We start from the raw sequence: 25,414 nt of genomic DNA on the forward strand, positions 1-25,414 counted from the left end.
ATCCCCCTCAAGCAGCCCGGATTCCGCAACGCATCCCTCAACGCATCCCGCAACAAGAAAGATCCTAAAATTATACAAACCCGGCTTTTGAGCCGCAATTGGCCTGAGCAGTTTCTTCCCTCCTGTTTCTCCTTTATTCCTTTATTTTTTCCTCTTTTTTCTTCCTTAAAATATCGCGAATGTTTGAGGCCACACCCGGGTAGTGAAAGCCGCGAAAGAGCAAAGATTTGCAAGGTTTCGACACAATAATTTCCTATTTTGGGGGCCTCCCTTCAGCTTATTACTCTTCGATTTTCTTCATTGTCTCTGAACTTCCTTCTTGCATCTCTTCCTTTTTTCCTCCCTAATTTAACATTGCTAGAAAAAGAAAATCAACCATTGGCAAAGCAAAAAGGAGAGTACGCCTTCACACTTGAATTCCTTTAGGACAGCCGCTAGCGTAAGCATTTCCTTAATAGTTTTCCCCTTATCGAGCGCGTCTGAAGTGTTCTCCCTCCCTCTTCCTTCCCTCCCTCCCCCCTTCCCCCTCTGTAGTATGGAGTAATGAATCGATTAGTGTGTTGAATCTTCCTCTTCTATATATTTTCATTGTTTTCTCCTGAGAACATATCCATATCAACCCCCCTATTAACATCACGACATACTGTTATACTCATATCCCCCTTTTTATATTTGGCAATTCCTTGAACCATTTCCCCCCTGATTTGCCTCCCTGTGCTTGAAGCCAAAATCACCCCCCTCCCCAATGAATTTCACGGCAACATTTCCACAAACACTCCCAATGCTCCGCGAGCATTCCCTTCCAATCTATTTCCCCTCCACCGCTGCAACCCCCACAACCACCTCTGTCCCCTCTGCATCCTCCACCACCAGCCATTTCGCCTCTTCTTCTCCAGCATCTACACCCACTCTTCCAAGCGGCCCCTTCGAATCCTCCTCCAACATCGAGTTCAAACCCACTTTCTATAATCCTTTTGAAATCAAGCATAGGCGACGGACTAGCAAATCACAATTCCGCATACTTGAGCGCGCCTTCCATGACAATCCAAAACCAAACAATGCCGTTAGACGCGAACTGGCCTCTAAGTTGCACATGACCCCGCGGAACGTGCAGATATGGTTCCAGAATCGCCGCGCAAAAGCAAAGAAGACCTCCGAACGGCCCGGTGATAATGGTGACGACGGCGGCGGCGGCGGCGGCGGCGGCGGTGACGGTTGCGACGACGGAGGAAAGAAGCCACTCGCACAACAGCAACAGGAATCCTCCAGCGGAAGCGAGTTGGACGGTGAGGGGACGGGTTCGTGTGATTTCCTGGCTCGTGAGGGCGGGGAGAAAGTGGCCAGTGCACGAAGGCTAGTGCGGTCGAGGACGCTGGACGAAATCTCGAACTTGCCGGCCATTACCATTACCCCGATGGGTCACACCAAATCACTGGGCCTAGAGGCCGAGCGGGAGCTTGGCGGTGGAGAGAACGGAAGGAGAAAAAGAGGTGGCGACCTGCTCAAACTGGACATTCCGCAGCCATCCTCCTTCTCGCAACGGTCGAGCCATCCGTCTCAAACACAAGCGCAACCGCAACCTCAATTGCCGTCGCATACACAGTCACAGCAGCAGTCACAGTCGCAACCTCTGCCATCATTCGATCAACGTCCACCCAATGAGGTCCTGAATATGGCCATGCGCTCCATGGCTGCCGGATGCACATGGATGGACATGACAGCGCTTGAGGAGTACGCCATATATCCAATGCCATCTTTCACCGAGCAGCTTTCACCTCTCTCCGCCACCTCCCCCACCTCTACCCCCACCTCGGCCACCGAGTTCTCAACGGCTATGGACCCGCGTACTCTCGAGGTGCATGCCATGGCTCGTCGCAACTCGTGTCCAACCGAGTTCATCACGTCTTTTTTCAACATGGGCTTTAACTCCTCCACCGCCCCCTCCCACCCAGCTTCCTCCGTGCCGCCCGTTGTGACGGAGTCCGCTGGCGAGGAGAAGTTGGCAACGATTGCAGAGGACTCGTGCTATCCCACGATGCACGGAGGCCTCACCCAGTTTCTAGAGGAGCCCAGCCAGACGAAACGTCGCTTCTCTGAGCCTCAGTCCCGCCTCATCGCTGAAGGGGGAACCTATTTCCAGCCCACCTCTACCTCCCACCTCTACGAACCATCAGCCCAAGCCCCTGCGTCCGGACCAGTGGACGAGAACGAAACTCCTGTCTCGGCCCCCCTTCCCCATCTCCTCAACACCCCATTGGCATATGCATCCTTGCCCCCTCACATGGTTCGCAGTCACAAGGTGAACTCTCCGATTTGGCAACGCCAGCATTGATCCCTCCCTTTCCCTCACTGGTAATCACATAACTTTATCCTATTTTATCGTATTAAATACTCTCTCTCTCTCGAAATGCGGAAACGAAAGAGGTTGAGTGTACGCGGGAGGAAAAAATTTATTCTTTTGTTTCTTGTATCTTTCGTATCTTGTTTCTCGTATCTCTCCCTCCGTCTTTTTCTGTATTCTATTTCCTTTTTTAATTATCTTAAGTAACTTTTTTATTTTAACAAAAGTTCTTCGATTAGGCTAAAAAATTTGATATGATTCCTCTAGTATTAAATTATTATAAAGGTGGAGCAGTGCTGAGATTCCTTGTATGAGTTCCTAAGTGAAATAAAAATTTATAGTCGACGAGGACTAACCTGAATTTCAATCTCGGTGGCGAAGGAGTGTTTAGGATGCTGCGTCATTCAGTTGCGTGGTAAGCTCTAACTCAAGGAGAGGGGACAGGTGCCAGTGTGAGATACCTTTTCATTTGCTCCGTCTAGATTAGCACAAATATACTTTCTAGAAGTGGCGCAGACTTTCTATTGGATTTAAATGAGAGTGAAATGTTTTATTTTTATAACGAGTTAAACTAAGTTATTATATCCCCTCCCTTCCTGGTATAATCTAAACTAATTTAAACTTCTCTTCCTCCGCCCCCCGCCTCCTCTATCGATGCTGAGAATGCTAACACCACGCCGTTTGGCGGCGTTCCGTGCCGATCCCAAGCATCGCCTCGCTATCCGTCTCTTTACATTCCTCATCTTCAGTGCATTTTCACTTCTCATAGTACTATACATTCTCTTTTCCTCCACACCATACACCCTATTCCACCGTAGAAAACCAAACGTCACACGGGGATCGAGGCGGATGCACGAAGGGCTCCGGTTCCTCGAAAGCGATGACTGGATCTTCAGCGGAAGCGAGCGCATTCCCACCTACCATCCTCTGCCACCTGAAAAATCTCTCCCGACCACCGCTGTTCCCGCCCATCCCCGGATCCGGGATGTTGATATATGTGTTGTGGTGGTCACGGTATTCCGGAAGCACAAGCAGTATCTCGAATACGCTATCGGATCGGTGCTTGATACCCTAAGTGCCAGCGAGAGAGAAAAATTCCATCTGGCTCTGTTCGTAGCCGACCCCGATCCGGGGCGGACGCTACGACATGCGGCAAGGCACAACATCACTAGACTGGTAGATACAGTATTTACATACCCCTGTAACCATACAATGAGTGTCGATGGTGTCCCAGATGGCTACAAAATTGCCTGTGAAGAGGAAAAACTTCGACCGGCCTCCTCAATTCCCGACTCCCAGGAAGGAGCCAAGGTATTCCACAGAATGCGAACACTAGATATCCGCAACAACCACGATGCATGGGTCACTAAGGAGATTTTCGATTACGCTATGGTTACTCGGTACTGCCTCGAGGAAACTAACGCCCCTTGGTGCCTGGTCCTTGAAGACGACGTGGTGGCATCCGAGGGATGGGCCCCTGCACTGAGAAGCGCTTTGAAAGAGGTGGAGCGATATGAGCGCGGAGAACTGCGCGAACCCACTGGACTCTTGCAAGGGTGGCCGTATCCATCATCGGCCAAACCACAGAGGCCTACCCGAAAAGCTAAGTCGGCGGGTGAGATTAAGAAGCAAGGAAATAAGTGGATTTATCTGCGCCTCTTCTACACGGAGCACCTAATGGGCTTTGGCTCCGAGGACCAGGACACCGTGGTTGTGCTCGGCTATGCCGCACTGGTGAGCATGTGTGTGGGCTTCCTATGCCAGCAGTGGCTGAAGGCTTCTCCGATGCGGGCTCGGATTTGGTGGGCTCGACCCTACAATCGTCTCGCCTTGCTGGCTTGCTGCGCGACTATCGTCGGGTTTATTGTGCTTATTCCTTACTCGTATGGAAAACAGGTAAATACTCCAGCCGCACACTAATGATAATGGAATGGACTTCTTGAGGCGTATGGGTTTTTTATCTTTTGACGCGGGATCTTTATGTTCAAATGCAAGGCAGTTGGAATGGCATGCTAACCCCACTATACCCTCGATAGAATCTCTTTACCCAGAAGCCCGGCCTCACCACCCGGCTTTTTAACGTGTGCTGCACACCATCTTTGCTCTATCCACGTAGCGTCCTCCCCGCCCTCTCCAACCACCTACTGCAGGTGGCAGCCAATGACACCAACAAAGAGCCACTTGATTTCCTAATTGAAACCTACGCTGAGGAGCAGAATCTCGCGAGGCTGACCTGGGTCCCCAGTCTTTTCCAGCATGTTGGCTTTTTAAGCAGTAAAGTAAGCGACGACCTAAGAACCGCATTCTATAGCTTAAGCTTTGAACGCCAGGGGCGTTGAGGGGCGCATCCTAGATCTCATTTATTGTACGAAGTTTTTTCAAGTGTATTCATGGCATTCTATTTTACCATCTCTTATAACAAATGCTATTGTTATTCATATTTATAACATTTTTATGTGATAATGATCCACGGCAAGCTCACAACAACGCATCTAGTTCTAGAGGGATAAACTTCATTGAAGACGAAGATTACGAAGGTGGGGATGGTTCAGAGCGACACAATATTTTCAGTTAATGAGTGGTGGAGCAACAAGGGGTGGGGGTGAAGGGAGTGGAGAACCGCGGTTGAACACACGCGGAACCCCTTGAACACAGTATTCTAGAATAAAAGATGATTAAATGACAAATTCAAGGCTCGATCCATCAGCATATTGAACATCATAATTTAACATGAAATTTCATGGCCTCTTTTGTTCTCTTCCTCGTGTTTCCACGCGACATTACCGAGGACCCAGCCGAGTTCATTGGATCGTATTTGAGGGTACCTTGCGATCGGTTCTCTCGCTTCCTATTGGATTCATCCTTTGATGGATTTCCTCTGCTGCCCTTCTGATGTATTTTCTCATGAGAATACTCGTTAGAATGACCAACATTAACGGGATTCATGCGCACGGAATTATCGCTCTGCGGGCAGCATGGATTCACTAGCACCTTGCGAGTCCGCCCTAGCCGCTTAGTGATGCTGCTCTGGCCAGATTCCTGATTGATGCGATGTAGAGCTGGGGATTTTGTTTGCACAGGGGCCGGGTTGAGGCGGGCATGGATGGGAGTGGATGCGGTGTCGAGGCTTGAGGAAATGCGTCGCTTCCTTTGTTGCTGGGTGTCAGTCACTATGGAACGAATCTTGTGTTTGCGGTCGTAGTGAAGATGGATTTGCACCGTCATTTGCAGGCGAGCTTGTCAAGCAAAACTATGAGAAAGGGTTGTGGAATCGAGGTGAGCTAGCTGAAATATAGACAAGGGAATCCTAGTACTTTCTTCCATCATTAGCGCCAAATGCAGTTTAATATACGATTTTATCTCCGACAAGGGATTTCATTAGTCTCCAATAGGGCCCTGTGTGTTGCGTGGCAAATTTTCGTTTGAATAGATGGGGAATGCAGAGGCAGATAGCAATGGCATTTAGGAAAATGGATCTAATCTACGCCGGATTCACTCCTGAATTGTCTGGTGTTGAATGGAACCTGGAGGGCTCCTTTCCGACATCAAGGCCTTGTGTAATTACGAGGCTATTGAGAATCTTCTAGGCCACAAAATCTTGAGTTATTCATTGCAAATTGAAGGTCCAATTTGAAAAGAAATCTGATCAACTGCCTGCAAATGCGATGAAAACGACGCCAAAATTGGCTGTATTTAGTATATACGTGAATGGATTGAAGCTTTCCAAGTCTACGGTTACCAGAGCATTAGCTTCGGCATCCCTCTGGATTTTAGAGAAATATAGCTAGGATCAAGAAGGAGAGCTCAACTCAATCCTGTTTGGAAGACTATGGAGAGGAGGGTTCCTTAAGGCTTGGTTTGAAGCATATGCGAATATCAGAGTTACGCATTGAGTGCGATATCCAATTTTGTCGATTTGTATTAGGGCCAAGGACAATATCCCCGAAAATCTCCTACGTTTTCTACCCAGCTCCTTGGCCCGAAAGTACTCCATCCCCATCTTTAGCTTTGTGTTTGTTTTGTTTCTTCTATACCTATCGACCCATGCACTTGTCTCTCACCCTTTATTTCATTTTTTCACTCCTTGCCTCCAGCATCAGGGTAGGTGCCACCGGTCTTCGTAGAGGAAATTTCGGAGCCTTCTGGACGGAGCTTGTCGATTCCATCACAAGACTTTACAATCCTAAGCTGAACAGCCAAGTCAAGCTATCTCTTCTGGAGCCCGACAATTCCATCCTCTTCCCCAATTTTACCCCAGATCCATCTCCAGCCGGTAACTATCTCCGCAATGCTCTCGCCTCGATCCCGACCTCCGGCCACTATTACCTCACCCAGCCGCAGCTCTATGCTCTCCAAAAATATGCAAAGCTGGCCGCAATATCCCACTGCAAGGACCTTCGGCCGGGTCCGTTTTCCTGCAGAGCGTTCTGTGAGGATTTCCACAACGTATCCACCATTCAGCAGGTGTGGGACACCGAGTCCGAAACGAGAGGTTATATTGCGCGGGATGACGCGCGACGCACCCTTGTCGTCTCATTCAGCGGTGCTAATACCTGGATGGCTAAGTTGTACGATGTTACTGCTGTGAAGATGCCGTATCCACACGCGGGCATTAGTCGGATGGAAATTCACACGGGTGAGTGACAAGATCGCAAGTGGGAACGAACATAAATCTGGTTTGGCTGACCTCGTTTTCTAGGACTGGTGACGGCCTACTCCATTTTCCGTGAGGGCATACTGTCCACCATTGTCGACCAGCTCCATCGCTACCCCGACTATGCCGTAGAGCTGATTGGATATAGCATGGGCGCCGCCTTCAGTATCATGTTAGCTATTGACCTCTTCGAAACATACCCAAACTTCGATTCCAAGCGGGTTGCCGTCGTCACCTTTGGTGAGATGCGGTTTGGAAATAGAGAATATGCAGACTACGTCGACTCTTACGGGGTACTCATAAAGCGCATCGTGAACAAGCGAGACTGTTTCCCAAATGTACTGAAGATGTCTCAAGGTTATCGTGTAAGCATAAACGCTTATCTCTTAAAGATTAACACTTGTAGCCGGTCATTCTTATTCTACCCGTGTAATTCTCCTTATAGCATCATTCACAAGAGCTGTGGGTAAAGCCAGGGCCTGGGATTGAAACCATGACATGCGAAGGGCAGGAGGATCCTCAGTGCTCCAATTCAATTTCTTTTTCTGAATCGGACTACAAGGATCATTTCGTGTACTATGGCATCGATATGCGAGCATGTTGAAATATTATTTAATGTATTTCCTGTCACCTTTCTTTCTAGTTGTAATGCTTCTAACTTAATTATCGAGAGAGGATTCATGTTAACTAAAGCTTCATGAGAAAGGTAAAATGATTTGGCTACAAGCAGAGGTGTCAGAGGGGAGTCGTTAGCTAGGCTTGTCGGGGCATTGTTACTTATACATATAGATAAATTGAGTTATTCCAGGGATGGATATATGTAGCTGTTGTAATCACCTAGGATTGAAATCCGTCATCGGTGTGACGTTTCGTGTAGTATTTTCTGATATTAGACATTTTGAAAATACAATAGCCATACTCTTTTTCCCGTCTTTTCACTCATAATGGGGAGCAAGAAACGCAAGGCGGAACTCGAAATTCCCATTGCCGATGAAAACGAAGAGAGTTTTCTTCGTATTACGCCTTTGGGTGCAGGTAACGAGGTGGGTCGATCGTGTATCGTCATGGAGTATAAAGGCAAAACAGTCATGGTACAGTATCATGTTTCGAATTTTCTCATTTCTTTTCTTCGATCTTTTCTCCTATTGCGATGGCGAGAGCCACTGTATCCCCTTCAACCTAATAAAAGAGTCCTGTTACTGATATATCTTTTCAATTCTCTTCATATAATCGTGTTAAAACATACATCAGCTCGATGCTGGCATTCACCCAGCCTACAACGGGTTAGCGGGCCTTCCCTTCTACGATGAGGTCGATCCTACCAGTGTGGATGTATTATTAATCACACAGTAAGTTCTGCCACTAATTCACGAGAGAAAATCCGGTTGTCGTTAAATATCCCGTAGTTTTCACTTAGATCATGCTGCATCGCTGCCCTATTTTATGGAGAAGGTAGGAAAATGCAAGGCGCATTCCACGTATCCATTGAGAAGAGCCATGGATTGATTTGATTTCTATTTTCTTCTTAGACAATGTTCAAAGGTCGTGTCTTCATGACCCATCCCACCAAGGCCATCTATAAATGGATGCTTTCGGATTACGTTCGAGTGAGGTGCGTCATTTGCTGATCCGTTAGATATGTGTGGTTCATCGCTTTATTTATTTCTATTGTAGCACACTCTCTGTCGAAGAGCAGCTCTACACGGAGCAGGATCTTCTCAGCAGCTGGGAAAAAATCGAGGCCGTCGATTATCATGAAGAAATTGAGGTGGACGGGATTCGCTTCACTGCATATAACGCTGGCCACGTCTTAGGAGCAGCTATGTTTCTGATTGAAATTGCCGGCGTCAAAGTCCTATATACAGGCGATTATTCTCGAGAGGAGGACCGCCACTTAATGGCAGCAGAAAAACCAAGTGTACAGCCGGATGTTTTGATTACAGAGTCCACCTATGGTGTGCAAAGTCACGAACCGCGTTTGGAAAAAGAGGCACGATTAACAGGTGTGGCATAGAAAGTGGAGGATAAAGGCGAAATATTGAAAACTAAATATGTTCTCCAACAATAATAATGATAGGGCTGGTGCGTGATATTGTTCAAAGAGGGGGTCGCTGCCTCATGCCAGTATTCGCTCTGGGGCGCGCACAAGAACTCCTTCTCATCCTCGACGAGTACTGGGAGGCTCACCAAGAGCTCGAACCAATTCCAATCTATTATGCATCCTCTCTGGCTAAAAAATGTATGGCCGTATACCAGACCTATATCAATATGATGAATACTCGAATCCAGAAACAGTTTGCGGTGAGCAACCCCTTTGTGTTTAAGCATATCAGCAATCTGAAAAACATGGACCACTTTGACGACACAGGACCCTGTGTCATGATTGCAAGCCCAGGAATGTTACAGGTATGTTGAGCGTTGTATTTTCCCGTTCGACTCTGGTTGTGAACGTTTATTTCGTATATTAGAGTGGATTGTCAAGGGAGTTATTTGAGAGATGGGCTCCGAACAAGAAAAATGGGTTGATCATACCTGGGTATTGCGTGGAGGGTACTCTAGCACGGGTCAGTATCTCTGTTTGGTCCATCCTGTTGTTGCAGACCGTGCTAACACCATCTTTTCTCTTTTACAGGACGTCCTCAATGAACCCTCAGAGTTCACGTCTCTAACTGGCGCCAAGATTCCTTTGCGGTGTTCCGTAGACTACATCTCCTTTAGCGCCCACGTGGATTATACTCAAAACTCACAATTTATTGCCGAGGTGCGGGCGCCCCACGTCATCCTTGTCCACGGCGAGGCCAACACCATGCACCGATTGCGCAATGCATTGCAGAGCAAGTTTGCTGAAAGCGAGGACCCCACGAAGATCTACACGCCCAAAAACTGCGAGACGGTGCGACTTCATTTCCGCGGAGAGAAAATGGCGCGCACCGTTGGAGGGCTTGCAGCGCGATATCCCGTGGAAGGACAGCTATTGGAAGGAGTACTTGTGAGCAAAGATTACCGCTTTAGCGTGCTCAAGGCCGAGGAATTGCCTGAGTTTACTAGCGGGTTGCAGACCGCCGTGATGGTGCAACGGCAGCGGATATGGTACACGGGAGGGTGGCCTCTATTACGGTACCATTTGGAGCAGATGTTTGGGGCAGTGGATGAGAATTTCAAGGGGTTTGATGGCGATGCAGTGAAGGAAAAAGAGGGTAAAATGGCCAAGAGAAGGATGCGGGTATTTGAAACAGTAGCCATTGAGGAGGCAAACAAGAATGAGCTGATCCTCGAGTGGGAAGGCAATTCTATGAACGATATGGTGGCAGATTCAGTCGTAGCCGTTGTGCTGAGCATCGAGAGTAGTCCCGCTAGTGTCAAACTTACAACCAAACCATGCTCGCACGAACACGACCATGTGAAGGATGAGGTAGAGGAGGAACTAAAAGGCGAAGTGGAAGTGAAGGAAAAGAAAGAGGAGCACGTGGAGGAAGCCGCGCCAGTGTACGATGGCGATGACAAATCAGAGGAAGAATCTGTCGATGATGACAATATAGATAAGGAGGCTAGCGAATTAAAGGATGAAGGGGAAGATAAAAAAGGGCAGGGGGCGGAAGACGAAGAGGAGGCCGAGAGAGATGAGGAGGAACAAAACGTTCGGGAAGTGATGGAAGATATGGCACGGTTCTTCGAGCAACAGTTTGGGCAAGTTGAAGTCGATCAGGCCACGAGCACAATACGTATCCTGGTGGATGGACAAGAGGCGCGCGTGGATTGCCGTAAATTCAAGGTAGAATGTGAATATGATATACTGCGGGGGAGAGCCACAAATGTGATGCAGCGAGTTAGGATGATAAAGCGGTCCCTGAGCAGAGACCAACTAGTCGAATGTTCTTAAAATTTGTAGCTTGCATTTTCTTGTACTATTCTCAATAAAAATAAACACACCTGGAATGCTTTGAGAATGGTTTATATTCCGCATCAAATCTAAGAGTATATTGATTGATATGCCAACCAATTTTACTCAAACATCCCAAGTTCCTCTGGGGTTTATTGTTCTAAGAAACAGCTTAGTTTAGTTCTATGAACAACAATACTAAGCCGAATGCAACACTGCGGCTTACCCACACTGCATAGGATTTATAAGGACTATAAAGATCAGGTAATTTTAATGATAATGGCATGAACTAACGTGATTTCCTTTCTTAACCATTTGCATTAAAGCTTCGAATGTTAATTTTTCAATTTGGCTTTATTGTATTTTTTATTTTGGTTGAGTAGGTTATTTTTTTTAGATCCTATCGCGTTAGTGGTCGTATAAACTTTTAAAAAGCTGTACGTCGCTTTTTTATTTCTGTCAGTTATACTTCATACTTACCCTAAGTGAGCAGTTAACAATGTCTTCAGATGACAAGCCCCAATTCAAAAAGGTGTATGATTCGGCCCTATATCAGCCAAAAACTTTTAGAGGAGATCTCTTTGAAGATCCAGTCGATTGGATTGATCGTGTTGAGTTTCTCATGGCTTATCATGTATGGTCAGAACAAGAATGCATTAAGAAACTGAGAAATTATTGTAAGGATAGGGCTCAAGATTGGTACCTGGAGAATGTACCTGACCCAAATTTGCTTACCTTCAATGATTTCAAGGAAAGATTCCTCAAGAAATTCAGTTCAAACCTGTTTCTCAGCTGACGTGAAGAACTTGCGGCCCTGGATCAGCAACAGATGCAATCCGAATCCGTGGCAGATCTTGTCCTCGAGCTCTATGACCTTGCGAGAAAAACCATGATCAAGTCTGAAAAGCAAAAAGTTTCTCATTTCCTCCACGCTCTCAAAGAACCGTACAATCACAAAGTGAGCTCCAAGAAGCCTAAAACGTTCTTCAGAGCGGTGCAGCTTGCTCTCGATGAAGAAGAGAATGAAATAATGCGAAAACGCGGCAATGAGGATAGAGGCAACCCTCCGCACAAAGTTTTTTACGCTAAGCCGTACAGTCAGCGAAGAGTAGAGTCTGCTCTGGAAACACAAAGGATCACCGAAACTCATGGTTCGCATATGCTTTCGACGCGTTCGAAAGATCACATGGATAGAATCGTGAAGAAGTTCAATGAGATTTCTACTGGCCTAATCGACTACTTTCACCACCCTCCATTGAAACCTCCGAAAGTTTGCCACAAATGCAAGCGGAAGGGCCACACTGACCTCGACTGTATTAAGGGCGGCAGGAATGGGATTATGGCCCAGAGAGCTATGAGCGTTTTGCTTCCAAAATGCAGTGTTCGCGTTCTTGGAACCAAAACCTTAGGTGTGCTCTCAACGGGGATGGGAAATTCAGCGATCAGCGTCGAGTTTGCCAACCGCTTAGGATTGGTGGATGACGAGTTTTTAGCCGAGTATAAAAAGATAAACACTGCAACTCATCTTATTACAAGTCTACCCATTGAAAAGCTTGGAGAAGTAACATATGTTGACGCCAAGTTGCTCCCATATTCATTTGATGATCTGGTGCTTGGAACTGACTGGCTCAACAATAATGGTGCTCTCGTTAAGTTATCTGAAGGAAAACTCCATCTTCGCAAGAGAGATACCGAGCACATTTTGCCCATCGTATGGGATGAGTATGCTAGTGATGCCGACAATTAATTCCTCCAATTTGTGCATTTTTTCTCCCTGTTTTATCTTATTGAACATAATGAATTCGGAGTGCAGTATTTTATCTTATCATTGCTTGTCCTTGAGTTGCCTAACTCTCCACACTATAGCTATCAAGTAGCGTGCTCGTTAAGCTAGATCTGCACCACCGTTAAAAATTTTTTTTTGCCGCTCAATTTTATGGCAACTTCCTCAAATGCAACCAGCTTATTTGCTTGGTAATTGCTTTTATATATGATTTAGGCTAAATGCCTACAAGAATTATGAGCCTTATTAGAGTTAAATATTCTATTATGAACTAATCTCTGCAATTGAAACCTATACGGGCCAAAGAGCGCCAAGCTCCTAATCTATATGATGATGGACTTGATTGTTATGACTTATCAGATCAAGTAAGCTCTACCTGAGGTGACCCTATGGTAAAAGGCACGAGCTAGCTTCCCCCTTTTTCTCGAGTGATTGTTCAGAAATGCGCTTCAAAATAACATAGGTAATACGTGTTTGACCAATGCTAAACTAAAATCACGCTTTTCTCGACACCAGTGTTCACGTTTACGCGATTCAGCTCTACAGACTTGCTGAATAAACCGGGGATAAAAGCGCAATTTTTATTACGAAGATAATTTACAATAGAAAATAATTGTTTGTATAAAGAGGAAAAACTGTAAGCTCTACTACTGAGTGTTTATTTATATCTCGTGCTCAGCCAAGAGCATATTGGGTATCCCGTCTTTGATCGGATAGATGTGACCACAGTTAGGGCAAACCATCTTGCCTTGCATTACGTGAGTCTAAAATATACAATATAGATTATCATCAAGTCTATTAACATCGAGAAACTAAAGCTGAAAGTCACCTCGAGGAGGATAGAGTGAACTGCCTTCAAAAAATCTTCATTCTCACTAGCATCCTCGGGAATGGATGCTGGGAGCGTTGTGATTCCGAGCTGTAGAAGCAAGTACAACATGGATATTAATAAAGCTATTATAAAACGCCGGGTATAGAGAAGTAACTCACTTCAGCTGCTGTCCGTACAAGTGCATCCCACTCTAGCCTTCCCAAGAAATTCGCCAGAAATTCCGGATTGAACTCGGCCTCTTGAAGTTCAACCTCGACATCCTCGAATCGTAACGGGAAATTGTTCGCATTACAGCCTTTGGCATGGCATTGGAGCATGTTATGAGTAATGAGCCGCATGGTTTGTATTGATATCCAATCTCGATTAGACAATTCTTTTTCGTACACTTTGTGGCCGTCGAAAAGATAAATATTGTGACTGCCTTCGATATTGAAAGGCTTGTTTATTTTTTTTTTCAAATGCGAGTTCTCAAAAGGGTTCTATTAAATGGTTTGTTCTCTTTAAAAATAATAAGATATGAATATTATATAAAATATAACAAAGGAAAAGAGATAAAAAGCACTAAGTGTAGAAGTGAAATGTTCCAAACAGACATAGCTCACAGAGAGTAGGAGCATAAGAATAAAGGGGAAATGAGGGTGCATCGAGTCAAATGGAAAAAATACACACAGAACGTCATCTTCATATTCCCGAGTGGAAAGAAAAACGTTGCTAAGAGAATATATAACAGAATTGTATGTATTTTCTTCTTTCCGATAAAACGGTAAGTGTTTATAGAAAATAGGTAGGCGCTGGCTTTTTGGCAGGTATTCCTCTTGCATCCTACAAGATGAGTTCAGTATGGTATTCAATGATTAGGTATCGGCCAAAAAAGAGGATCCCCAATTACCTGAGGAGCTGCTTCGAAAATTTTATAATTTTTATTCAATGCGTCATCGAGCTCTAGTATAGCCGCTACATTCCCGCATCTGTAACAATAATTTGGCGCTGACCAAACCGTCACTATCGTATCGTTGAACATGAGGCGATAACCCTCCATTACCAGCTGGTGGGCGCGAGCAATAAGTTCAAGATTATTTGTGTGCAAAAACTGAAGATGAAAAAGAGGAGGAAGTTATTATAAGTGCATAAAATGCAAAATAGATTCTAAAAAAAGAAAGTTACCGCTTGGACAACATCTCCTCCAAAGAGGTAACCTGCTCCACGCGGACTTAAACCCCACCCATCAATCTCGTCTGGATCAGACCATAGCAAGTCGCACATTGCCCCATCGTGAGGCACTTCCTGTTTTCTATCAATTGTTCGAATCTAGTGGACCAGAAAAGTCAACCTTGGTGCAGAATAGAAGGAAATCAGGCATGCATACCTGATCAAGGGTGTTAATTGAGGGTGAAAGTCCACCGTGTACACAGAAGATGCGATCGTCGATGATAGCTGAGAGCGAAAGGTAGTCAAATATTTCGCAGCACCAGCGCCACACATTCGCCGAGCCATATTTTCTAACACACTCATCATAAAACCCATAAACCTGTGTAATTTGACGGGACTCATGGTTGCCTCGAATAAGTGTGATGCGGTCAGGATAGCGAACTTTTAAAGCAAGGAGAAGAAGGAAGGTTTCGACACTATAGAATCCTCGATCCACAAAATCCCCCATGAAAAGGTAATTAGTGTCGGGGCATTCACCACCGACTTTAAAAAGTTCTTTGAGATCGTAGAATTGGCCGTGAATATCTCCGCATATCTAATAATGAAATCGATTGTTAAAAAGGTTTCAGCGAGGCAAAGTCGAACTGTGGGTCATTACCGTTACGGGAGCATCGATTCTTTGTACATTACTTTCCTCAACCAGAATCTCTCGCGCTTTTTGGCACAGCTCCTTAACCTCGCTCTCCTTGATCAGCTCGCAGCGCCGAAGCTGCTCGATCTGTCTAAAATAGGAAAAAAAAAAATCAATTTATAAAAATCACAAGTAGGAAATATCGTGGCAAAACACATCAAAGATGAGAAATAAATGACAACTAACCGATCTAAATCCCCTGTACCCATTAAAAAAAAACAAAAAGGCAAACGACCAGACCAAGATTATAAAGACGTTGCGATGATCAACGGGAGCAAGGAAGAGATAGGGTAATTTGATACATCTCAACCAAATCAGATGAGACGAATCAACAAGCCGCATTTTTGACTGCTTTTGGAGTAAAGTATTATCAGGTTCAAAATTCTCTACGTGTTTTCTGAGAGATCATCTGTTCCATACTTATCATTATTATCACCTGTAATTAATTTAGAGTTGCAATAGAGCGTGTGCTAGTTCGCCATGGCAGGCGAGCGTTCATCATTTCCCCCCGCACCCCATCGTGCATCGCTTGTTGGTCAGACATCCACTCAACTCCCACCTCAGTTCACCATTGGCAAGCGCGTTGAAGTGCAGGGCAAACAGGGAACTATTCGATATGTAGGGACAACTTCATTTGCACCCGGAAATTGGGTCGGTGTTGAACTGGATGAGCCTGCTGGGAAAAATAATGGTGTCGTGCAAGGAAGACGTTATTTTATGTGCAAAGAGAATTATGGAGTTTTCGTCCGTTCTTCTCAGATCAAAATCGTGGAAGAATCTCTGCAACAGACACCACTAAGACAGCAGGAAAAAGAAAAAGAGAACATTACAAGTACTTCAGAGAGAAGGCTGAGTATGAGGGCGCAGACGCCCGAGAGACGATTGCCTGCTCGTACTCGTATGTCAATTGGAGGTGCCCCTCCAACTCTTGAACGGACTGCAGATAGGAGAATGTCAATGGAGCCGAGAGCTGGTCGGGTCACCCCAGTAAGATCTTCTCTTCCTCCACCAGCTCCTTCTGCTACATCCTCTGCTTTATCCAATTCTTCATCTACTCCTAAATCCCCCGCTTCAATTTCCCCTAAGCCTGCTTCAGTTCCTTCTTCACCTGCACCCGCTACTCCTACTCTACCTCAGACCGCTGAATCACCGGACACTTCCGCTTCCAAGAAGGAACAGGAGCAGAAGCAGGAAGAGGTACAGGAAACTGAGGAGGCTCAAACGAGCTCCTTATATGATATGACTTCTCCCCAAAAATTTGCTCCAGCTACGCCGGTATCTACAAGCGAAAAGGTGTATATAGGATCTGTCAAAATGAAATATTTGATCGGTTATTCATATGCTATCATATATTTTTTATTTATTTAGATGGTTCCCTTTAAGGATTATGAGGAACTCCGCATGAAGCTTAAATTCCTTCAGAACAAACGTGCCGAAGACCGCGAAAAAATTCGCGGAAGTGAACAGACTGTTGAGGAGGCCGAGAAATTGCGCGCTATACATAATAAACTTCAGGCAAAGCTTAACGAACTTCAGCAAGAATTGCGTGAAACTAAGCATCAGCTTAAAGATGCACTCAATGAGAGTGAGCAGCTGGAAATCAAGTATGGGGAGGCTATGGATTCGCTTGAGAGCGTGACGCTTGATCGCGAGATGGCGGAAGAGAGGGCGGAAAACTTGCAGCAGGAAGTTGAAGTTTTAAAGGAGCGCCTTGAAGAGATGGCTGTGAATCTTGAAGTGTATAAGAAAGAAGCTGGTGGGTACACTATTAAATGCTTTGAAAATCCATTTTTGAATTTTATTTCCTCTTTCTATTGTAGATTTGACTAGTCAAGCAGTTTCTTCTGGTGGAGATGAAATTCGTTCAACACTCGAGTTTATACAGCTGGAGAAACAAAATGAGCGACTAAAAGACGCACTTGTCCGGTATGTTCATAAATATATATGTGTATGTGTATTATAATATTATTTAATGTTCGAAACTTTTTTAGCCTGCGTGATGTTTCTACTGAACAAGAGTCCGAGTTGAATAAAAAAATACGCCAATTAGAAAAGGATGTTGGGCTCTTGCAAGATTATCAAGGTATCGTATATTGATCATTTGTATTCTTTTCCATTCAAATTCAATTGACTCTGCGTGATGTAAAGAACAAAACGAAAAGCTCAAGGAATCACTCCAGAATTCAGAAAATCAGATCGAAGATCTGAAAGAACGCCTGGAGGATGCTTTAGGAGCTGAAGAAATGATTGAGCATCTGACAGAAAAGAATTTAGCACTAGGAGAAGTAAAAGTCTGATTTTAATGTACCATTTTTTTCCGCTATAACACTCTTATTTCTCTATCAGAAAATTGAAGAAATGCGCAAGACCATTGAGGATTTAGAAGAACTCAAAGAGCTTAACGACCAGTTAGAAGAGGATCATGTGGAGAACGAGAAACAGCTGCAGCAGGAAATTGGTATAGTATGGAATACACACCTTTGTTTGCAAATTACTTTAAAATTTATTTGTTCATCGTTATAGACCATAAGGATATGCTGCTTCGTGAGCAACAGCAGCGTATCAAATCCCTAGAAGATACAAATGCAGACTATCAGAACACAATCTCACAATTCCGCAACCTTGTAGGGAACTTGCAAAGGTTTGGATAATTAATCTATGGCAATTTCCACTGGAATATCTGATTCGAGTCATTGCTTAGTGATCTTAATGAGCTTCGACAGAAAGAGCAGCTTCATGTTGAGGAGTCCAAGAACCTCATGAACCAATCGCAGTCGCTGCTAAGCCTAAACATGAAGCTGCAATCAACCGCCCTTAAAGCCCAGGCAAAGGCAATCGACCTGGAGCTGAGACGATTAGATGCACAACAGGCTACAGAACATTTATCCTATATTCAAGTATGAGCAATTTCATTTATATCAGTCATTCATATAAAGGTATTTAAATGGTCTTTTCACTAGGCTTACCTGCCCGAGGCATTTTTCAAGACTGAAAATGATTCAATTCGCTGTCTTCTCCTTTTCGGTCGCCTTGCCTTCAAGGCCGAATTGATCGTGGATCAATGGGACCAGAAGTATAATATCAGCGAAAGACTCTCTACGATGGATATTCCTGAAGAGCTTGTGAGTGTATGTGAAGCGCGACAGAAAATGGCAATGGTAGCGGATTTGGCGAAAACAATGAGCATATTTGTTGGCCGGTGTTCAACAGATCAATTTTTAAAGATGGGGCAGGTTTATTTGGATGTGATTGGAACGGAAAGAAAGTAAGCGATAATATTCTGTTCTTTCGCACACATTTTACTAATGCCTCTTAATTTAATCAGATTGGACGGCTTTATGAGTCTATTACGAAACGAGGAGTTAAAAGCTTCTGACTGTTGTGCAGATCTACAAAGGTATTCGATTCACTTTTCCTTTAGTTGGGACTTTCTACTGATATTTGACATTTTTTAGAATCATTGGTCAACTCTCGCATCTCATTGATCTACACGCCATCGGCTTCAAACAATGTGAACTCCAGCAGTTATACGGTTATATGCATGCAACAGACTTGCTTGCCGATACGATATCCGTTAACCTCTTGTTTACGAAGCAATATATACAATCGGTTGGGCGCGAACAAGGTGGGACAACCGTTTTAATTTTTTCAAGCTCACTTACAAGAAAACTAATCCTCTCGGTTGCTAGAATTAAACATTGGAGAGAATTCTGAGCAGTTTGAAAACGAATTTATTCAACCGCTCTCCAAGCTTGCCTCTCAAGCAATTTCTGCTAAGGCTATAGCTCGAAAGATCCTTCGTCACATGGATGAAATTCGTTCTAATTCACTCACCTTCAAACAGGAAGTGACACCACGTTTCAAGGAATCGTACCAAATCTGCCTCAAACTTGCACAATTTGCGCAGCAGATATTCAGCGGAATACCTCCACTCATTAGTGAATCTAAGCTAGCAGAAAAGCGCATAATTCCATTTGCGCTTATACAGCAACTTGTCTTCAAATGTACGGAGGCTACTCTCGGAATTGAAGAGAATCTCTTATTTGACGGTGGAGCGAAAATAATATCCGATTTACGAGACGATCTCGGAAAAATCAGTGAAGATATAGTAGATGAGAATCAAGTTGAACCCGTCCAGGTTACCGAGGCACCCTGGATTCAGAGAGCGTGCGACTTGAAAGCAGAAACGGTCGTGAATGAGGATATAGAGCGTAAAGTCCAACTGCTGAACGAAGAGATCATGAAACTGCTGAGAGATATTAAACTCAAGGATCAAGCGTTGCAAGAATCACAAATCAAAATTGAACTTCTACAGAAGCGATATGAGACGTTAAAACAACAGGTGGATCTCGCGAACCAAGTACAGAACGACCTCGAGCGCTCCCGTGGGCAGGAGAAGGCATACGAAGAGGCGCTAGAAACCTTGCATGCAGACCTGGACAGCCTGGAGAAAGAAAATGCACAGCTTAAACGATTAGCGCAGAAAATAGAGAGTCAGGTGTCATCTCCTGCAGGAAAACGCAGGAACGCCATTGACGAATTAAGTGATACATCGGATCCCTCTGTAAGAGAATTCTATGCCTCTCAATTAGAGACCCTCATGACTGCGGTGCGCTATCTTCGTCAAGAGGCTGCGCAACTCCGTGCACGACAAGTTGCATCCAATCTTCAACTCGATCGGGACCTACTGCAACCTGCGCGTATTTCCAAAAAATCCTCCCCCTCAAGTAACACATCACCTACCCCCGCCACCCCTACTGCCACCACTGGACTTGGTATCATTGGTGCAGTATTCTCTCCACCGGAGCCACAGCAAGCAGCGAGTGACGAATGGAATAACTGCAGGCAGGAAACACGCTCCTTACTTCGTGACGCGAGGGAATGGACAGCAAACTTGCGGGTTGTTGATCTGACACTTAGTGGAGTTTCAGGTGGCGATGTCAAAGAAAGAACTGAGACGACAAAGTGGAAATCATACAAGAAAACCTCAGAATACCAATACAGAGAGCAAAGAGCATTATTAAATTCATTCAAAGAACGTCACAGCACAATCAAAGGAAAGCTTCAGCAGTTAGCTACAACCAAATGTTTTTAATTAGGTACAAATATTTTTGTTATTTTTTTCTCTCAATTACGAAGCGATTCTTGCAGATTATTTTAAATAAAGATATCCCTTATGAGGTTACTATCACCGGATGTTGAAATTTACCGACTAGTTAATTCACGCAATTGGATATTGCCTCACGATTGCTTTTATTAACTACTTAGGATTTTTCTTCTGCCAACAATGCCAATAATAAAGCTTATAAAGTAAAACAACAAAGATTACCAAGCGAAATACCAGATATATATTGTTTAAATAACCGACCTCTACCCACACTTTACTCTTTTGTATATCATTTAACGATCACATTATTAATCAATAATTAACTAATCAGCAAAAATTACTGCCCTTTATTATTTTTTGACCCGTGTTGGGTCTTTATTCCTAAACAAAACTATTATAATAAGAATTTTGTCAGTGTAACAAAAAATATCGGGCTCAACTGGGAATTGAACCCAGGACCTCTCCCACCCTAAGGGAGAATTATACCACTAAACCATTGAGCCTACTTTGATTTGTTGGAGTTTGAGTCATATATTAGCTATCAAAATAATATTCAAACTCCGAGTTCTAACTAGGGAATGGAATGATGCCCCATGAAAGAAAACATATCTTTAGTCATGATGCGAGGTGGAAAGTAGCAGAGTTCAGATGGTAGATGGTACCATCCAATTTGGAACATAGAACCCTGAGGTGGAGACTTCTAAAGCATAAGCTAGTGACAGGAAAAACCACTAGTAAATGGATAGGTGAGCCAAGCACCTGCAGAAGATACAACTCGGACACACCCAAAACAATAAATAATGCATACTTTGACTGCTCGGCAATTGCAAAACTGTGGCAGAGGGATGACTCTATCGTTTCGCCGATAGCGAGAATACCAATGCACCAATCGTCAAGAGAAGAAAAACTGTTCGGAACAGAATATAGAGCACTCCTCACAAAGCGGAAGTTGCCATGATAGCACAAGACATAGCCATTTGGATTATACATCGTTTAAATTGGAAATCGTGTGGAACACAGTAACCCTGAACCCATCCTCAGTCAAGAAATAATTCGGCCAAGCGCTTTAAATGACCAAAAGATCCAATCTGTGGGCAGCGAACCAAAATAAAATAAAATAAAATAAATAAAGAGGAGCACCTCACAGAGGTATGGGAAGAGATAGACTGGCAAACAAGCCAGAAACTCCAATAGAGACATAGAGTCATTCTTCCAGCTCCACAATGTTCACCTTTTCTACTCTATTCTGTCCTTTTCACCTTCACCACCACCGTCATACAACTCATCCCTTTAGTTTCCTTTAATTTTTTTCCCCATTTTTCTCACATTTTTTTCTTTCTATATCTATTTCTATTCCTTCCTTCTCCCTTCCTTCCCCAGATGCCAACCCTTTATACATATCTACATCTCATTACACAGATGTTCTAATGTTCCTCAGATTCCCCTCCAATTTACTTGTACTTATCAAGGGTAGGTGATGAGCAAAACCTGGGTGATTTTGGCGTAGCAGTCTATCCTATTCCTATCTACATAGGACTTAATAGATAAAGAGTCCATAGTTATAAAAAAAGAGGATGTGATTGTGTAGTTGACTCTTCTAGGAATCCCCAAGATAACAGTAGGTGTTTGGATCTCGCCTTTCCCACCAGTATTCATTTATTTTTTGTAGCTGCTATCCACTTGACGTTTGGCGCGATTACCAAATTGATCAATATTTGTGTCTTAATTACTTTTAACAATAATATGGTTTCTGCTGATTGATCAAAAAGATACTAATAGCGAAGCCATTGTTATAAGAGCCGAATCGCTAGGTTGTGGGTTCGGTTCCTGCAGGCTACACCTGCCCAAAAAAGTTTGAAGGTTTTTCTCGTGATTCAATAGTAATCAATAGTATAGCAATAAGCAACTAATATCAAGCGTGTACAAAATAGATAGTTAAAAATTCTTAGGACAAGTCCAAATACAAAAACGCAGGGCCAGGGGCAATATTTTGACGGTTTTGACGTTACAAACCTTTTTGAAATTTTTCTTCTTATCAGGGGTGTCCTCATACGGGCTTGCATTGAAGTTTATATTGAGAGCCTTCATTTTTCTCCATAAAATAAAGAGAGTCATGATAGCTCAAATCTCCAGGGCGGACGAATACTTCTTACTAAAAGAGGTGATCGTAAAAGTGAATCTATATAAAGATTTGTTAAATGTGGTAACAAACTGCTGTTACTATGTGGGCAATTGAAAGCTAAATATGCTTTTTAAATTTAAACTCGACTATTTTTTCCCGATGAAAATCATTTAATCATTTAGGAAAATGCAAAGAGTTGTTCGCGTGAGAGAAATTCCTTAATAAACAATTGCAAACATGGCTGGATCTGTGAAACCATGTAGTCGAAAAACTAAAGCAGGGGGTAGAATCACCAATGCTATGAAACCCCCTTTTAGAAAAGGAATGAAAATCCTGTGCTAAAATATACAAACAATTTTCGAGGAAGATTACATGGACTAGTAAAATTTGTGGCAATGCTACCAAATAATATTCGTTTTTGGCTATTTAAACTGGCTCAATATATTGGAATATAACTGCTTGCCACTATTTTCAAAACAAAACCTAACTGCCACAGCCACATCACATGGTCTCGATTAAGTTATAAAAAGGATTTCTCTTTTTTCAATCTTGTATTATCATCTCCCGTTATCTTAACAATGCATATTTTAATCCTCATAATTGCCATTTCGAGTATTATTATTGGCACTGTAGATTGTGCTGCGACTTGTGGTGGATTTCCGCAAGCTAGCGTTGTAGACGCAACTAAGCTTATAGATAATCACATAGGCGATGGACGCGTAGCTCCAATATTCAACGGACAAGCTATAATAATGCTTAATTCTGCAAGTATAGTCACGAAATATAATTCTGGGCAAGCTCCAGTTACCTTTGACTATTTAGCACGAAGAGGGCAAGCGATTTTAGATGCATGCGAAAATGGAAGTTTACTATCAGGATTTGTCCCAGACATTAACTTTGGCAGAACCTGTCTTTTAAAATCAGACTCGAGCTCTCTTTGTTAATTATAGTAATCGATCATGGCCGTGTCTAACATATGATATTTACTATATTTTTGTAAAGAAGCGAAAAACATTTGATATATAATACTTGTATTCATTCTCTACACTCGCAAAATATCTAGTAAACTGAAGTCACTTTTTTTTTATAAAACATTCGAGGTTGAAATCAACTACCAGGTATCTTATTTAAATAATACATATACTGTACATAAATTTAATCGAGAGAATTCTTTGGATTTTATATTATAATATTCTATGGAATCAATTACCGCTCGACAAAAAATTAATTTCAAACTGTCCGAGTTAACAGCTTTGGATGATAAAGCTTGTATGTCAGGATGTGAATTGATCAAGTTGAAGATTACTTTGAAGCGGCTCAAGCATCAAATCACATAAAATTCCGTAGCCATTGTCTTGTTTAGAGCTGACAATGCAATTAGTGAAAGTATTTCATGATGCGATACAAAGCTTTGACGATTGGAAAACATTTTTTTCGCTCTCGATTTTTATTTTAACAAAGGATCTTATTGAATAGTATTCTATCCTATTAAAAAGGTAGGGTAGCTTTTACGTCAAAATCACCCAGGTAATGCTCCTGGCAAAATAATAGAAAGGAATTTTTATTTTCCTCTAAGGACGCGAGAACTTGCGTCCTGTGGTTTATTTAATATATATTACAAATATGAGGGATGCTTCCGAACAAGCTTAATAAGTACTAGAAAACATGGGATAGAATATAAAGGGTTCCGTGCTTGGAAAGGTCGGATTAGCTGTTCTTTGATTACTCGAAATCGAAGGCTACCTCTTGGCTATCACCGATCTGGATTAGCGGGCTATTTCCCCATTTTTGCTTGAAACTTTCTTCGTCTTTTTTCATCTGTGCTTGTATCCATTGTCCTTTGAAAATAATAGAAAGGTACTGCCTCTGGCCTCCCATTTTGTGGTTGGATTTCTCCTAAGGATTTTTGCTATCTATTTTTGTAGCCGCTTGATATTACTTGCTTGTTGCTATACAATTGATAGCGGTTGGGCCCTAAAAAAAAAAACCGGCAAACTCCCACGGACTGGTGTCGCCTACGGGAATCGAACCCGCAACTTAGTGATTCGGCTCCGGGGTCCCAAACCACAACGCCAACCAAGGGCGACGAAACGATAGAAAGGCTATTATTATTATTTTTTTGATCATTCAATGGAAACTTATAATTTATTTCCAAATATTACATTACCTTTCTGGGCTAACATAAATTGTCAAAATCTAAGTTCTACCTTGCCACCTAACTATATCCCCACCCCTTTATTCCTCCCTTTCTTTTTTCATTGTAATCATTAAACTCTTGTAAGCTACGGAAACTAATAAACGTCTCCGTTGATTGATCAAAAAAAAAAAATTCCATATATTACATTAAATTAATGTCAATGGACTTAACATAGCGAGATATAGGTCTTTGATCGGTAGGCGTGTAATCGATATGCGTATAATCGAAAGGCGTGTATTGTTGTTGTCATGAATAGCACGTACGTGAAATCGATGTAATCAGTATACTTTTTTCGGAGGAGCGATCTTTCAAGTAATGAAGGCTGTTGATCAATAGTGAGAGTTGGTGGGGGAAGTGGTATTCGAACTCACGCCGTTTTTATTCGGCATCCCTGGGATAGTCCACTACACCATCCCTAACCCATAGAAAGGTTAACATTGGTGGCGCGGTTATTTATTTCTATATGAAATACATATGTTCCAATGACTGTCATAAACTAGAGCGATATAACTAGGGGATACTCGGGGAACACTAGGTAAAGCTATAGGTTTATTCAAGAACAAGGTGTGTATCTTAAAGGTTCTACTTAGAGTGTTCCTTTTATACTATAAGATATAATAACTATTTAACCTGTTAACTAATAAAGCTAATGAATACT

General features: G+C 43.2%; 9 protein-coding genes and 1 non-coding gene across 10 annotated transcripts; 6 read left to right on the forward strand and 4 right to left on the reverse strand.

Moving 5' to 3' along the window:
- Positions 1-745: 745 nt before the first annotated feature.
- VTP21DRAFT_8891 (uncharacterized protein) lies at positions 746-2,332 on the forward strand (the record flags this gene model as incomplete). Its single annotated transcript, XM_069399790.1, has 1 exon — positions 746-2,332. The coding sequence occupies one exon, from the start codon at positions 746-748 to the stop codon at positions 2,330-2,332; it is 1,587 nt and encodes a 528-aa protein (XP_069245715.1).
- Positions 2,333-2,995: 663 nt separating this feature from the next.
- Positions 2,996-4,680, forward strand: VTP21DRAFT_8892 (uncharacterized protein; the record flags this gene model as incomplete). Its single annotated transcript, XM_069399791.1, has 2 exons — positions 2,996-4,237; positions 4,378-4,680. The coding sequence occupies 2 exons, from the start codon at positions 2,996-2,998 to the stop codon at positions 4,678-4,680; spliced, it is 1,545 nt and encodes a 514-aa protein (XP_069245716.1).
- A 209-nt stretch (positions 4,681-4,889) lies between these two features.
- VTP21DRAFT_8893 (uncharacterized protein) lies at positions 4,890-5,566 on the reverse strand (the record flags this gene model as incomplete). The annotated part of the gene is made up of 2 exons (XM_069399792.1): positions 4,890-5,000; positions 5,126-5,566. 2 exons carry the CDS (start codon positions 5,564-5,566, stop codon positions 4,890-4,892), a joined length of 552 nt encoding a protein of 183 aa, XP_069245717.1.
- Positions 5,567-6,385: 819 nt separating this feature from the next.
- On the forward strand, positions 6,386-7,599 carry VTP21DRAFT_8894 (uncharacterized protein; the record flags this gene model as incomplete). The annotated part of the gene is made up of 3 exons (XM_069399793.1): positions 6,386-6,977; positions 7,041-7,360; positions 7,441-7,599. 3 exons carry the CDS (start codon positions 6,386-6,388, stop codon positions 7,597-7,599), a joined length of 1,071 nt encoding a protein of 356 aa, XP_069245718.1.
- A 340-nt stretch (positions 7,600-7,939) lies between these two features.
- VTP21DRAFT_8895 (uncharacterized protein) lies at positions 7,940-10,875 on the forward strand (the record flags this gene model as incomplete). The annotated part of the gene is made up of 8 exons (XM_069399794.1): positions 7,940-8,086; positions 8,247-8,344; positions 8,402-8,447; positions 8,525-8,607; positions 8,670-8,998; positions 9,073-9,401; positions 9,464-9,559; positions 9,628-10,875. 8 exons carry the CDS (start codon positions 7,940-7,942, stop codon positions 10,873-10,875), a joined length of 2,376 nt encoding a protein of 791 aa, XP_069245719.1.
- An 829-nt stretch (positions 10,876-11,704) lies between these two features.
- On the forward strand, positions 11,705-12,622 carry VTP21DRAFT_8896 (uncharacterized protein; the record flags this gene model as incomplete). Its single annotated transcript, XM_069399795.1, has 1 exon — positions 11,705-12,622. The coding sequence occupies one exon, from the start codon at positions 11,705-11,707 to the stop codon at positions 12,620-12,622; it is 918 nt and encodes a 305-aa protein (XP_069245720.1).
- Positions 12,623-13,320: 698 nt separating this feature from the next.
- Positions 13,321-13,828, reverse strand: VTP21DRAFT_8897 (uncharacterized protein; the record flags this gene model as incomplete). The annotated part of the gene is made up of 3 exons (XM_069399796.1): positions 13,321-13,422; positions 13,488-13,577; positions 13,649-13,828. 3 exons carry the CDS (start codon positions 13,826-13,828, stop codon positions 13,321-13,323), a joined length of 372 nt encoding a protein of 123 aa, XP_069245721.1.
- A 433-nt stretch (positions 13,829-14,261) lies between these two features.
- VTP21DRAFT_8898 (uncharacterized protein) lies at positions 14,262-15,539 on the reverse strand (the record flags this gene model as incomplete). Its single annotated transcript, XM_069399797.1, has 6 exons — positions 14,262-14,312; positions 14,380-14,580; positions 14,655-14,798; positions 14,857-15,234; positions 15,298-15,421; positions 15,517-15,539. 6 exons carry the CDS (start codon positions 15,537-15,539, stop codon positions 14,262-14,264), a joined length of 921 nt encoding a protein of 306 aa, XP_069245722.1.
- Positions 15,540-15,810: 271 nt separating this feature from the next.
- Positions 15,811-20,425, forward strand: VTP21DRAFT_8899 (uncharacterized protein; the record flags this gene model as incomplete). The annotated part of the gene is made up of 12 exons (XM_069399798.1): positions 15,811-16,623; positions 16,699-17,086; positions 17,151-17,256; positions 17,322-17,413; positions 17,479-17,615; positions 17,677-17,788; positions 17,854-17,971; positions 18,032-18,227; positions 18,291-18,595; positions 18,656-18,727; positions 18,786-18,955; positions 19,020-20,425. 12 exons carry the CDS (start codon positions 15,811-15,813, stop codon positions 20,423-20,425), a joined length of 3,915 nt encoding a protein of 1,304 aa, XP_069245723.1.
- Positions 20,426-20,868: 443 nt separating this feature from the next.
- On the reverse strand, positions 20,869-20,940 carry VTP21DRAFT_t355. Its single transcript has one exon. It is a non-coding gene; the product is annotated as a tRNA-Pro (tRNA).
- Positions 20,941-25,414: the final 4,474 nt, after the last annotated feature.

This window comes from Calcarisporiella thermophila (genome assembly GCF_041956535.1).
Source record: "Calcarisporiella thermophila strain CBS 279.70 unplaced genomic scaffold VTP21scaffold_41, whole genome shotgun sequence".
Classification (NCBI taxonomy): Eukaryota; Fungi; Calcarisporiellomycota; class Calcarisporiellomycetes; order Calcarisporiellales; family Calcarisporiellaceae; genus Calcarisporiella; species Calcarisporiella thermophila.